General features: G+C 46.4%; 1 protein-coding gene across 1 annotated transcript in view; it reads right to left on the bottom strand.

The window, feature by feature from the left end:
• Positions 1 to 9,889, bottom strand: part of ACCS (1-aminocyclopropane-1-carboxylate synthase homolog (inactive)) — a 52,012-nt gene extending 42,123 nt beyond the window's left edge. The window contains exons 1-2 of the mRNA XM_082269918.1: positions 9,082 to 9,889; positions 1,675 to 2,207 (exon numbers count right to left, since the gene is read on the bottom strand). Of these exons, the coding sequence (XP_082126044.1) occupies positions 1,675 to 2,207; positions 9,082 to 9,712 (1,164 nt within the window). The 5' untranslated portion in view covers positions 9,713 to 9,889. The remainder of the gene's footprint in view (positions 1 to 1,674; positions 2,208 to 9,081) is intronic.
• Between the last annotated feature and the right edge of the window lie 4,971 nt (positions 9,890 to 14,860).

Here is a 14,860-nt window from a genome sequence, read left to right as displayed (position 1 = left end):
GTGGCATTGCTGATGCCCAATGTCATTGGCAACTTCCCATTCAGGGGCCAAAGAATTAAAAGATAGTCACAGTGCCCCAGGCAGGTAGGCTATTGGCAGTGCCACAGAAGCTACTAGAATTTAGTTAAGCCCTATAGCAGGGTCTCCAAAGGGCCAGTTAGACTTTAGTGGGGCTGGATTGGTGTCAGTGGGGATAAAAAATGTCCCGAGCCCAGCATCAGTGAGAATAAACATGGTCTCAGGGTTGACGGTCAGTGGGAGGAATAGTGCCCCATTGTTGGTGTCAGTGATGAGAATAGTGTCCCATTGTTGGTGTCAATGGGGAGAATAGTGCCCCATCATTGGTATCAGTGGGAGTAATAGTGCCCCATTATTTGTGTCAGTGGGAGGAATAGCGCCCCATCATTGGTGTCAGCGGGAGGAATAGTGCCCCGTCGTTGGTGTCAGTGGGAGGAATAGTGCCCCATCATTGGTATCAGTGGGAGGAATAGTGCCCCATCATTGGTGTCAGTGAGAATAATAGTGCCCCATCATTAGTGTCAGTGGGAGGAATAGTGCCCCATCATTGGAGCCAGTGGGAGGAATAGTGCCCCATCGTTGGGGTCAGTGGGAGGAATAGTGCCTCATCGTTGGTATCAGTGGGAGGAATAGTGCCCTATCGTTGGAGTCAGTGGGAGGAATAGTGCCCCATCGTTGGAGTCAGTGGGAGGAATAGTGCCCCATCGTTGGAGTCAGTGGGAGGAATAATGCCCCCATCATTGGAGTCAGTGGGAGGAATAGTGCCCCATCGTTGAAATCAGTGGGAGGAATAGTGCCCCATCGTTGGAGTCAGTGGGAGGAATAGTGCCCCATCGTTGGAGTCAGTGGGAGGAATAGTACCCCATCGTTGGAGTCAGTGGGAGGAATAGTGCCCCATCGTTGGAGTCAGTGGGAGGAATAGTGCCCCATCGTTGGAGTCAGTGGAAGGAATTGTGCCCCATTGTTGGAGTCAGTGGGAGGAATAGTGCCCCATCGTTGGAGTCAGTGGGAGGAATAGTGCCCCATCATTGGAGTCAGTGGGAGGAATAGTGCCCCATCGTTGGAGTCAGTGGGAGGAATAGTGCCCCATCGTTGGAGTCAGTGGGAGGAATAGTGCCCCATCATTGGTGTCAGTGGGAGGAATAGTGCCCTGTCGCTGGTGTCAGTGGGAGGAATAGTGCCCCATCATTGGTGTCAGTGGGAGGAATAGTGCCTCATCATTGGTGTCAGTGGGATGAATAGTGCCCTGTCGCTGGTGTCAGTGGGAGGAATGGTGCCTCATCATTGGTGTCAGTGGGATGAATAGTGCCCTGTCGCTGGTGTCAGTGGGAGGAATGGTGCCTCATCATTGGTGTCAGTGGGAGGAATAGTGCCTCATCATTGGTGTCAGTGGGATGAATAGGGCCCCATTGTTGGTATCAGTGGGAGGAATAGTGCCTCAAGGGCCAGATAAAGGCTACACACATCTGGCCCTATGGCTGCAGTTTGGAGACCCATGTCCCCTTTAAAGCCCCTTTATTTGCCAGTCTGGACTTGTTGAACATCATTCAAATTAAGACTATTTAGAGACATTAAATATTGATAACGGCCTGAGAAACATTTTGAAGGTATTCTTACAACGTAATAAAAGAGGAACTCATAATAAAAATAACTCACATTGGGGTTCTTGTCCTCATCGTACTTGTCTTCATGATACGCTCTGTATCCCTCCTCAGAGGAACCCCGGAAACCAGACAAGATGTTGCCACGACTGGACAGGTAGGGGCTGCAGTACTGCTTACAATTGTACATATCTCCTATTTCCGGCTCTTGGACTTTGCTTGTAGAGGCTCTCTTCAGAAGGTCGCCCTCTGGTGGAAAGGCAGAATTTGATGGCGGCATTGGTACGGACTCTTCTCCGCTTTGACGTATCATCCCCAGCATCTGGGCGAACACTGTGAACATGCGTAGCTCATGCTGGCGGTCCAGCTGCAGCCTCCGTTCCTCCAGACGAAGCCTCCGTTCCTCGGCCTCCTGCTCCTGAACCATCCTCCGTTCCTCGAGTTGGAGAAATCGTTCTTCTGAGGCTCGTTGAGCCATTAGCATCTGAGCGATGAGGTCCTCCAGCGGCTCCAGGGTTTTCCTTTTCCTCCAGAACTGCGGATGAGTGCTCTGACCTGAGGAGCCCGCCATATTGGATTCACTAAAACCTGGGAGGAGGTCAATAAAAAGAATGAATATCTGTTGCAAGACCAAATCTATCAAATGAAACATATCCTATAGCTGTCTAATTCATTGACTTCATCAGTCGGCTAGCCGGTTGCAGGCTTTATAGGGAACAAAAAGCATCTCCTCCATAGTTATGTTCAATTACAATGCTGCCCATAACCAAAACCTCCGGCAGAGAATTCCAAGTCTGGCCAATAGTGGTGAGTTAAGGTTTGGCCCAAACCCAGTTGGGTTTGAATCTACAAGAAACTGTCGCAGGATAACAAAGACATTGTCCAAATATGACCATGTTAGGTCATTGAGGTCACCAGCATCCCATTCCTTTTGCTATGTTTGGCTGCAGGGCAGGGAATTCCCTGGCCACAACTGATTGGGCTGCCAACCTTAGCTTTCCACTATGGACCATCCTTATGGACATGAACCCTTAATTCATACAGGTGAAAAATGGAGCGGACTTCATAGGGAATGAACGTATTCAGTGCTGTATCTTGGCCTAGGCCAACAAGGCCCAGGCCTAGGGCAGCACTTTGCAGAGGGGCAGCAAAAAAGCTGATGGGGCTGCACTGATATGCTGCCCTGATGGGCACTGATATGTTGAAATGATGGGCACTAATAGACTGCACTGATGGCCACTGATGAGCAGGACTGATAAGCTGCACTGATAGGGCTGCACTGATAAGGCAGCACTGATGGGCACTGATATGATGCACTGATAGGCTGCACTAATGGGCAATAAGAGGCCGCACTGGTGGCCACTGATGGGGCTGTACTGATGGCCACTGTTGAGGCCGCACTGATATGCTGCTGCACTGATGAGGCTGCACTGATGGGCAGTAATGAGGCTGCACTGATGAGCACTGATAAGGCTGTACTGATGGGCACTGATGAAGCTGAACTTATGGGAAGTCATGAGGCTGCACTGATGGGCACTGATAGGCTGTGGTTTACAGATGACAGGGCGGGTCATAAACAGGAAAGGGTGTGGCCTTTACAGGAAGGGGTGGGTCATATTTAAATTAGGGGTGACCAAGTTTAGTCAGGCCTAGGGCAGCACAAAACCTAAATACACCACTTAACGTTTTATGGAAATTTTTTAATGGATGCACAGAACATTTTTTTTTAATAGAATAGACTTCAAAGTCTTTTCTGGTCTCACATTTTCTCACCGGTGTCCCTATTTGTCTATCAGGTAGGTCTTCCTAGGTTTAGAGGAGTTGTTCTTCATTTATCTACAAAAATTATTTTCCATGTACCATTAAAAAAGGCCTTTCTACCCAAATTTATAGCTACTTACACCCCTTGGGTACAAACTGACCTCCGACCTTCCCATCAGTCTTGCACAGTTGTAGAGGCTCCTCTCCCGGACTGAAATATCTTACTCTGATTTCACTGCACACTGTGAGCTTCTCATAATGTGCATTGGAAGCTACAGTAAATTAGATAGAGCCTGCCTTATTTTCTGGCTGGAGGATGTAAAACATCGTCTAGCCCAGTGATCTCCAAACTTCTAACCTGGGGGCCAATGCGGAACATTGATTGCCTTTATCTGGCCCTTAAGGCAATATTCCTGCCACTGACATCAACATTTGGGCACAATTTCTGCCACTGCACCAACAATGGAGCACTATTCGTTCCACTGAAACCAATAATAAGGGACTATTCCTTCCACTGACACCAGCAATGGGGCACTTAGCCTGCCCCTGACACCACCAATGGGGCACTATTCCTGCCACTGACACCACCAATGGGGCACTATTCCTGCCACTGACACCACCAATGGGGTACTATTCCTGCCACTGACACCACCAATGGGGCCCAATTCCTGCCACTAACATCAACAATGGGGCCCAATTCCTGCCACTGACGCCAACAATGGGGCACTATTCGTTTCACTGAAACCAATAATGGGGCACTATTCCTTCCACTGACGTCACCAATGGGGCCTAATTCCTGCCACTGACACCAATAATGGGGCCCTTATCCTGCCAATGACACCACAAATGGGGCAGTTATTCTGCCACTGGCACCAACAATGGGGCCCAATTCCTGCCATTGACACCAGTAATGGGGCCCTTATCCTGCCACTGACACCACCAATGGGGCACTTAATTCTGCCAATGACACCACAAATGGGGCACTTATCCTGCCACTATCAATGAGGCACTTATCCTACCACTGACACCACCAATGGGGCCCAATTCCTGCCACCGACACCAACAATGGGGACAATTCCTGCCACTGACACCAACAATGGGGCCCAATTCCTGCCACTGACGCCAACAATGGGGCACAATTTCTGCCACTGCACCAACAATGGAGCACTATTCGTTTCACTGAAACCAATAATGGGGCCATTGAAACCAATAATGGGGCACTATTCCTTCCACTGATGCCACCAATGGGGCAATATTCCTGCCACTGAAACCAACAATGGGGCCTAATTCCTGCCACTGACACCAATAATGGGGCCCAATCCTGCCACTGACACCAATAATGGGGCCCTTATCCTGCCAATGACACCACAAATGGGGCAGCTATTCTGCCACTGGCACCAACAATGGGGCCCAATTCCTGCCATTGACACCAATAATGGGGCACTTATCCTGCCACTGACACCACCAATGGGGCACTTATCCTGCCACTGACACCACCAATGGGGCACTTAATTCTGCCAATGACACCACAAATGGGGCACTTATCCTGCCACTATCAATGGGGCACTTATCCTACCACTGACACCACCAATGGGGAAAATTCCTGCCACTGACACCAACAATGGGGCACAATTCCTGCCACTGACACCAACAATGGGGCCCAATTCCTGCCACTGACACCAACAATGGGGCACAAGTCCTGCCACTGACACCAACAATGGGGCACAAGTCCTGCCACTGACACCAACAATGGGACCCAATTCCTGCCACTGACACCAGCAATGGGACCCAATTCCTGCCACTGACACCAGCAATGGGGCCCAATTCCTGCCACTGACACCAGCAATGGGGCCCAATTCCTGCAACTGACACCAGCAATGGGGCCCAATTCCTGCCACTGACACCAATGTTTGGGCATTATTGCTTCCACTGAGACCAACTCTTTCTCCCCCGAATATCAAAGATCAGGCATTGTTTTCTCCCGCTGGTCACAGTCTGTCCAGTCCAAAGAACAGTAAACTGGCCCTTGCATTAGTAATTTTGGAGACCCCTGATCTAGCCTCTTCCACCCAGGCCTGACTGTCCCTGGCCCGCCCTGTTCATTCATTGGAGTCTCAGCACCACATGGGGATGTTACCTAGGGTGGTCTGCATATACATGTAGCCTGCCTAGAACCCCCACTCCCCCAGACTGACACCCACCCATGGTATTTGCAAGAGCCAGCCCACTACTTGTATCAGGGCTGAGGGCTCTTGAGGAGTACTGAGGCAGGGTGTTGGGATGTTTTCAGGAAGCTCTGTACAGCCCCCTGCTGTCCCCTCCCACCAGCCATGATCTGCCTGCATTGCATAGAGAAGCACAGAGACCCAGCGATGACATTGCTGTGTCCAAAATAAGGTATGTAATAAAAAAGAACAGTTGAATTAAAAAAAAAAAAAAGAATTTTAATTTTGACAATGGGGGTGGGGAGGAACCAGGGGAGTCAAAATAATGCAGAATAAGTTTCAGCTTGGGATTGGATAAATCCCAAGAGCTAGATATCAAATGAGACTAAAAAATGTCAGTTGCTATCTAACTTTTCATTAAGGCCCCTTTCACACTAGTGCAACCTGAAAGTTGCACGATTTGAAGCAATGTCTGTGCAATCTTGAGGTCTATGGACCACAAGTCGCATCAAAGTCGAACCAAAGTAGTGCAGGGACTACTTTGAAGTCGCACAGATATGAACGGCACTCATAGGAAATCATGGGGTACGGCTTGTCATGCAACTTTGCAGTCCCAAGTCGCAGGACAAGTCGAACAAGTGTGAAAAGGAGCCTTACTGGAGCTGTCAGTGAAAGCTCGTGCTCACTGTTGGCTCCTAATCTGAACTTTTAGGCTTCTGAATTCTGCAATAAATTTGACCTCAATGAGTTAAAGAAGAACTCTCAGTTATTTAGAACTACGCATGAAAAAGTTCCTGATAGGACAGAATATACAGCAGGGGTCTTGAATTAAAATTCAAGGGGGTCCAGTTGGTAATATAAAACAGAGGTCAGAAGCTCATGTTTGCACTGAAACACACCGCAGACCCCTTTTATATCACAGTTCCCCTGTATATCGCCTTCAGCCCCCCTTCACATCATAGTCCCCCCTTTACATCAGTGTCCACAGTCCCCCTTTACATCACATCGCCCTTTAAAACAGTCCAACAGTGTCCTCAGTTCCCCTTCACGTCACCATGCCCCTTTACATTACAGTGCTCCCTTTACAAATCAAAGTGCCCCCCTTGATGCATCGCAGTGCCCCCTTTAAACATCCCAGTGTTCCCCCTTAAATCACTGTGCCCCCTTTATGTATCACTGTGCCCCCTTTACCAATTACTAACTGTGCCTCTTTACACATCACAGTGCCCCCTTTACCAATTACTGTGCCCCCTTTACACTTCACAGTGTTTCCATTTACATTGCAGAGCCCCCCTTTACATAACCGTTGCCCCTTTAAATATCACTGTGTCCCCCTTTACATCACCGAGTCCCCTTTACACATCACAGTGTTCTCCTATATATGCCTACTTTAAACGTTGCAGTGTCCCCCCCCCTTTAAATCACCGTGCCCCCTTAAACATTGCAGTGTCCCCCTAAACATCGCAGTGCCCTCCTTCATCACTGTTGCCCCTTTAAACATCACAGTGTTCCCCTTTACATCCTCGTGCCCACTTTAAACATCACAGTGTCCCCCTTTACATCAGCATCCCCTTTACATTACAGTGTCCCCCTTTACATCAGCATCCCCTTTACATTACAGTGTCCCCCTTTACATCAGCATCCCCTTTACATTACAGTGTCCCCCTTTACATAAGCATCCCCTTTACATTACAGTGTCCCCCTTTACATCAGCATCCCCTTTACATTACAGTGTCCCCCTTTACATCAGCATCCCCTTTACATGACAGTGTCCCCCTTTACATCAGCATGCCTCTTTAAATCATAATGTCCCCCTTTAAATCAGCATGCCCCTTTACATCATCATGCCCCCTTTGAACATGACAGTGCCCCTTTACATCAGCATGCACCTCTACATCACAATGCCCCCTTTTACATCAGTATGCCCCTCTACATCACAGTGCCCCCTTTACATCAGCATGCCCCTCTACATCACAGTGTCCCCTTTATATCAGCATGCCCCTCTACATCACAGTGCCCCCTTTATATCAGCATGCCCCTCTACATCACAGTGTCCCCTTTATATCAGCATGCCCCTCTACATCACAGTGTCCTCTTTACATCAGCATGCTCCTCTACATCAGCATGCCCCCTTTACATCAGCATGCCCTTCTACATCACAGTGTCCCCTTTACATCAGCATGCTCCTCTACATCACAGAGCCCCCTTTTACATCAGCATGCCCCTTTACATCAGCATGTGCCTCTACATCAAAGTGCCCCCTTTACATCAGCATGCCCCTCTACATCACAGTGCCCCCTTTACATCACAGTGCCCCATCTTGTTTCCCAGCTCAGTCCTACCTAAGTAAAGGCACACAGCTGCTGGGTGTTCTCTTTCTTGGTGCTTTCGCCCGGCCACTGCTGTCATCCTAACAGCGGGTGTGGATGGGAGGTACTGCATATCGGAATGGTGGGCGGGAGCTGCCAAGCTTCCTAAATTAACTAGTGGGTAATTACCAGCTTTTTTCTATGAAAAGATTCCCATCCTCGTTCCCGATATGCAGCACCTCCTGCCCACCTCACCTCCTGCCCCCGCCCACTGTGAGGATAAGTAGGGCCGACCGGGCAGGAAAACCAAGAGAATACACCCAGGCTGATAAATGGCACGGCCACAGTCCAGACATTACTGTCGCTCAGTCGGGGTTTGGACCACGGTCCACCATTTTGTAAACCCTGATGTACAGTAATCGCAGAAAATTGCAGAAACTGTGTATATAGTCATTAAGAACAGTCCTTGAGCTCCAGGGAAATGACTTTGCCTAGATTAAAGAGGTGCAATCTGGGAAATATTGTCATCAGTCTACTGCAGGTAAGAGGAGGAACTTCCTCAGTTTCCTCTCCCCCTGGTGAAAGGCAGAAAGGAGAAGTGATCTATGTGATTCACTGTTTTTCGTCAGCATCTCAGTCTCGTAAGTAGGATGCCAGAACAAATATGGCGCTGTCCTTATGGGCAGATAAAACTATGGTCAGTGTGTACTATGGCATTTGAAGTACTACCCTAAAGGCCCGTACACACGCACCGATTGTTGGCCGTAAATTTTTGGCCAACATCCGATCGGCCGATTGTTGGCTTGTTAGTATGAGGCTTCCGACAACCAACTGCGACTTTTCGGCCGAACAAAATCTGGTGTGCAGGCTATAAAATTTGTTGGCCGTCAACAGAACGGCCGATTGTTCGTCAGTTAGTACATATTTCGGCCGACAAAAATGTGATGATCAAGACTGGGCATGCTCAGTGAAGAAAAAACACACGAAAAGTAAACCAGCACATGACATCACTTCTGCAGTTGGTTGTTGTTGGCCGACAAAATTCGTGTGCAGTCTTTAGCACTTTTCAACCAACACAACAACACTGGACAAAAGACGGCCGATCGGTCGGCCAACAATCGGTGCGTGTGTACGGGGCTTTACACGTTATTTAGCATTCAAGCACAAAGTTCCACTTTATGGAAACGTTCTACGGCCATTAAATTGTGTTGAAATGTAGTTTCCTACCTGAGGGGGATACGCTGACCTCAGCAGTGACCTCCACTCTCGATATAGGTGAGTCTTGGCCTCCTCTATCCAACATGCCTTGTTCATCATCTTCTTGCTCTCCCCCGGAATCATGTATATACGTCATAGAAGGGGGTTCTGGACTCAGACACTGTTCATCAGACTGCACATCCTCACATTTGATTTCCATCATTTCTGGGTGTGTTTGAGCATGACCATACTGAGCGAACGGACCATGGAACCCATCAGAGAGGGAATTCTGGAGCACATGCTGGTTCAAGATCCCCCCGGGGCCTAAAGACCCATAAGAGAGGGTTGGGCGGTGAGTTAACACCCTGTCCATCACTTCATAAAACTTCCAAGCTCTTCCACCTCGCAGGGTCTTGCTATTGTCCTTCAGCCTTCGATACTCCAGCTTCATTTTCTTAATCTTCTCTCGGCACTGGTCCCCCGTCCTGTGAATCCCTTTATCCCTCAAGGCATCAGCAATCCGGTTAAAGACGTGCTGATTCCGAAGACAGCTCTCCAGTTCCATCTGCACTGACTCATTTCCCCAGAGTTGTAGAAGTTCCACCACCTCCGGGTCTGACCAGTTACTTCCTCGTTCATATTTCTTCCCTCTGAAATCCATAGCCAAAAGAGAAGGAAATGTGGAACAGTGAGATAAAACTAAGTAAGTAACGAGGAGTGACCACCAGAGGCTTTTCTAAACTTCAGAACCTGGATCCACCAGAAAGTCAAAGAACATTCTTCAGCATTTTCTTTCTTTCTCCAACTTTTACAATGTCAAGTGGCACCTTCTGTAATTCTGATTGGACCTGCCCAACAAAATAAGAGTTCTGTAGTGAATAAAGAAAGTAGAGCCAATGATCCTTATGAGACTAAGGGAATTTCAAAGACCTTCCACACTTTGTAGACCAAGGTGACCGTCCCAGTGGCTTGGCCCAATCTCAGATATTAGAGCCAACTTGTTGAAATATATTTAAACTTTTCAATAATACAAGAGTTCTGTGTCAAGCAAAGGAAGGAACCCAAAGAATCTAAGGCAATCTCAAAGACCTTCCACAGTTAGCTTTAGTGGACTGTCTAAGTGGCCTGTCTATAAACCCAAATATTGAATTGAAATGAAACGTCTTCAACAAAATGAGTGATCCAAAGGGAAAAAAAGGAAGAATGCAAATGATGCTAAAGAATCTCGGAAAGGAAGGTCTTCTACAACTTGTAGAGGAAGGTGACCATTCTAGTGACTTGATCATGAACCCTTCTCAACAAACTGAGAATACGGAAGGGAATAAAGGAATCAGAGCCAACGATCCTAAAGTTCTTTAAAAAACTTGGAAGACCTTCCACAACTTGTAGACCAAGTTGACTGTCCCAGTGGCTTGACCTTGAACCTAGATCTTAGGACCAGCTCAATGAAATGTCTTTCATTTCTCAACAATATGAAAATTCCAAAGGGAATAAAAAGGAAGCAGAGCCAACGATCCTAAAAAGACTCTCGAAAAAACTTGGAAGACCTTCCACAACTTGTAGACCAAAATGACCGTCCACAGTGGCTTGACCTTGAACCCAGATATTAGGAATAGCTCAGTGAAGTACTTTTAATTTCTCAACAAAATGAGAATTCTGAAGGGAGTAAAGGAAGCAGAACCAACAATCCTAAAGGCTCACGAAAAAAAAACAAAAAAAAATTGGAAGACCTTCCACAACTTGTAGACCAAGTTTACTGTCCCAGTGGCTTGACCTTGAACCCAGATCTTAGGACCAGCTCAATGAAATGTCTTTCATTTCTCAACAAAATGCAAATTCCAAAGGGAATAAAAAGGAAGCAGAGCCAACGATCCTAAAAAGACTCTCGAAAAAACTTGGAAGACCTTCCACAACTTGTAGACCAAAATGACCGTCCCAGTGGCTTGACCTTGAACCCAGATATTAGGAATAGCTCAGTGAAGTACTTTTAATTTCTCAACAAAATGAGAATTCTGAAGGGAGTAAAGGAAGCAGAACCAATAATACTAAAGGAAAAAAAAAAACTGGAAGACCTTCCACAACTTGTAGACCAAGGTGATCGTCTCAGTGGCTTGACCTTGAACCCAGATCTTAGGACCAGCTCAGTGAAATTTCTTTCATTTCCCAACAAAATGAAAATTCCAAAGGGAATAAAAAGGGAGAAGAGCCAACGATCCTAAAAAGACTCTCAAAAAAACTTGGAAGACCTTCCACAACTTGTAGACCAAAATGACCGTCCCCGGTGGCTTGACCTTAGGAATAGCTCAGTGAAGTTATTTTAATTTCTCAACAAAATGAGAATTCTGAAGGGAGTAAAGGAAGCAGAACCAACAATCCTAAAGGCTCACAAAAAAAAAAAAAAAAACTGGAAGACCTTCCACAACTTGTAGACCAAGGTGATCGTCTCAGTGGCTTGACCTTGAACCCAGATCTTAGGACCAGCTAAGTGAAATGTCTTTCATTTCCCTACAAAATGAAAATTCTGAAGGGAGTAAAGGAAACAGAGGCAACGATCCCAAAGGCTCTAGAAAGAAAACTCGGAAGACCTTCCACAACTTGTAGACCAAGGTGATCGTCTCAGTGGCTTGACCTTGAACCCAGATCTTAGAACCAGCTCAGTCAAATCTCTTTCATTTCTCAAAAGGAAAAAGTTCCTAAGTGAATAAAGGAAGCAGAGCCAATAATCCTAAAGGATCTAAAGCGATCTCCCGGAGGTTCGTTCTTTAGTTTGCCCAAGGTGACCGTTTTCGTGGCTTGGCCCCAAACCCAAATCAGCTCAATGGAAGGTCTTCAGAATCCTCGTAACTATATTAATATATAAAAAGTTAGTTATATCTGTATACGGGAGACATAAGATTCCGTAAAATAATTACAATACAAATAAGTATAGTTTTTGGGAATAGAAGACGACCCTGGAATTTGAAATTTTATATAAAAGACCTTCTTCTGATAGGTTGGTTCTGGTTATAATACCGCAAATCCGGGTTAATAATGGATTTTTTTAGCCACCTCATATAGTAAATATTATGATTTGCAACCTAACAAACAAATTTCAGTAACTTTGTTTGAAAATAAGTCTATTTGTCATGGAGATATTTAGAAAATATCAGCAAAGTGACTATAAGGATACAATGTAGCCGGATATTACAGAAACCAAACAGTAAAAGAAGAGGAATACAATGTATCAGAAGATCAGTAGAGGAGATTGGGGGAGGGGTCCTATAATATGGGCCAGGCAAGTAATAATCATATATAATAGGGTCTGGTTTAACACGGGTTAATTCCGAGTGGGGGGAGGGGCATCTCAATGATGACACAATGTAACACCCATACGATGATAAGTAGGAGATATTGGGGGGGTCCTATAAAATAGACCCAAAATTAAGTCCGACAATTGAAAAGTTTGTCTCTAGCTGTCATAACAATGAAGTATTATGGGATGTATTTCCACTTACATGAATGGCTTGGCTTAGCACGGGTTAATTCTGATGGGGGGAGGGGCGGTGGGAGGAAGATACATTGTAATACAATGTAACAGATAGAAGAGATCGGAGATGGAAGGAGAAGAATGGACGGTGATCGCTGGAGATGGGGGGGGGAGGGTCATCCGGAGGGAGGGTCATCCGGAGGGAGGGGGGAAGGGCTGCGGCGCATCAATGATCCGATCGGTGAGTCTCCGCCCGGTTCTGGCCCGCTTGCACCCGGCACGGTCCGGTTCCGCCCGGTTCGGCTCAGCCTGGACTGGTTCAGAGGCGGTAGGACGGCTCCAAGGTGGGGGTAGATCACATCCGGGTCCGTGCACATGCGTGCTGCATTATTCCGGGATAACTTTGGTCCGTGTCAGTCATCCGGGAGGGACTGAGATATCCCCCCCCTCCCCCTCTCTACTGGAGAGCGCTGCCGCCACCTGATGGGCACTGAGGGAACTGCAGGCAGGACAGAATGGGGCACTATATATATATATAAATGTGTGTGTATGTGTGTATAAATATATATATATGTATTTTTGTATGTGTATTTGTGTGTGTATAATATATATATATATATATATATATATATATATATATATATATATATATATATATATATATATTATATAACGTATTATTTGTAATTTTTTTTTTTACAGATGTTAATTTTTTTAATAAAATTTTTAAAACATTTCTATACTATTTAATAGATAATATTAAAAAATGTTTATATAATATGTAAAAAAATTTTTAAACACACAGAAAAATACATTTTGTGTATATATATATATATACATACACACACACATACACACACAATGAGGGAATTATATCTTTATAATACATAAGGATCTATACTGGTATGGACTGGGTAATGTGTTAGGATCTATACTGGTATGGACTGGGTAATGTTAGGATCTATACTGGTATGGACTGGGTAATGTTAGGATCTATACTGATATGGACTGGGTGATGTGTTAGGATCTATACTGGTATGGACTGGGTAATGTGTTAGGATCTATACTGGTATGGACTGGGTAATGTGTTAGGATCTATACTGGTATGGACTCGGTAATGTGTTAGGATCTATACTGGTATGGACTCGGTAATGTGTTAGGATCTATACTGGTATGGACTGGGTAATGTGTTAGGATCTATACTGGTATAGAATGGGTAATGTGTTAGGATCTATACTGGTATGGACTCGGTAATGTGTTAGGATCTATACTGGTACGGACTGGGTGAGGTGTTAGGATCTATACTGGTATGGACTGGGCAATGTGTTAGGATCTATACTGATATGGACTGGGCAATGTGTTAGGATCTATACTGATATGGACGGGTAATGTGTTAGCAATGAAACAGTGGCAGAACTACCAGGGTTGCAGCAGTCGCACTTGTGACTGGGTCCTGGTGTTCTGCCATTGTGGGGGGGGGGGGGGCCCAAGACCTGGCATCTCCCCCTGTACATTCGGCTGTTAGTTCACTATGCAGTGGAGGGGCGGAAGGGGGCAATCGGCAATTCTGTGGTGCCCGCGAGCGGCGGGATCTCCCTGCGGCTACCAGTTAACTTTCCTTTGTATAGTGCAGAGGGGAGGGGCCTCTGTAGTTACCAACTGTCCTGATCTGGGGAGCAGCAGATCAGGCAGTGCTTAGGTACACATGCTCCTACTCCTGCAGAGGCATGCATTTTGATTGGGCTGGACTCTGGAAGGGAATGTGGCCAACCTCGAAGGTGATGGTGCCCAGTCCATGTTCTGGTGCAGGTATGAGGATCAAGCTGCGTAGAGACACCCTGTGAGCGACTGGAGCACACGGTGGAGGATTCCAGGTTGTAAATGTGCAGCAGGTTGAGCTTCTCTTAAATCAACAGATCTGGTAAGCAGCAAAATGTGACCATATGGAGACCCTGAGGACCCCTGGATTTCAGTTAAGGGTGGAGGTGTGCAACTTGGCGGCATCGGATGGACCGAAACATAGGGGTTGATTTACTACGACTGGAGAGTGCAAAACTTGGTGCAGCTGTGCATAGAAACCAATCAGCTTCCTTGTCAAAGCCTAATTGAACAAGCTGAAGTTAGAAGCTGATTGGCTACAATGAACACCTGCACCAGATTCTCAGTGAACCAGTTTTAGTAAATCAACCCCATAATGTACTAGAGGTGTTCTAGTCTATTGGATTTAGGTAAGGAGAGCATGGGGGGGCCTTTCAATGGAATGCATTCCTTCATCCTCCAGGAACTGGCTGCATACTCTGGCCACATGAGGACAGGGCATTGTCCTGCACCAGGAGGAACCTG

The sequence above is a fragment of the Pelophylax lessonae genome, assembly GCF_965119305.1.
Source record: "Pelophylax lessonae genome assembly, chromosome: 10".
Lineage (NCBI taxonomy): Eukaryota > Metazoa > Chordata > Amphibia > Anura > Ranidae > Pelophylax > Pelophylax lessonae.
Note: the sequence above shows the minus strand (reverse complement) of the source record. Positions and strands in the feature narration are given on the sequence as shown.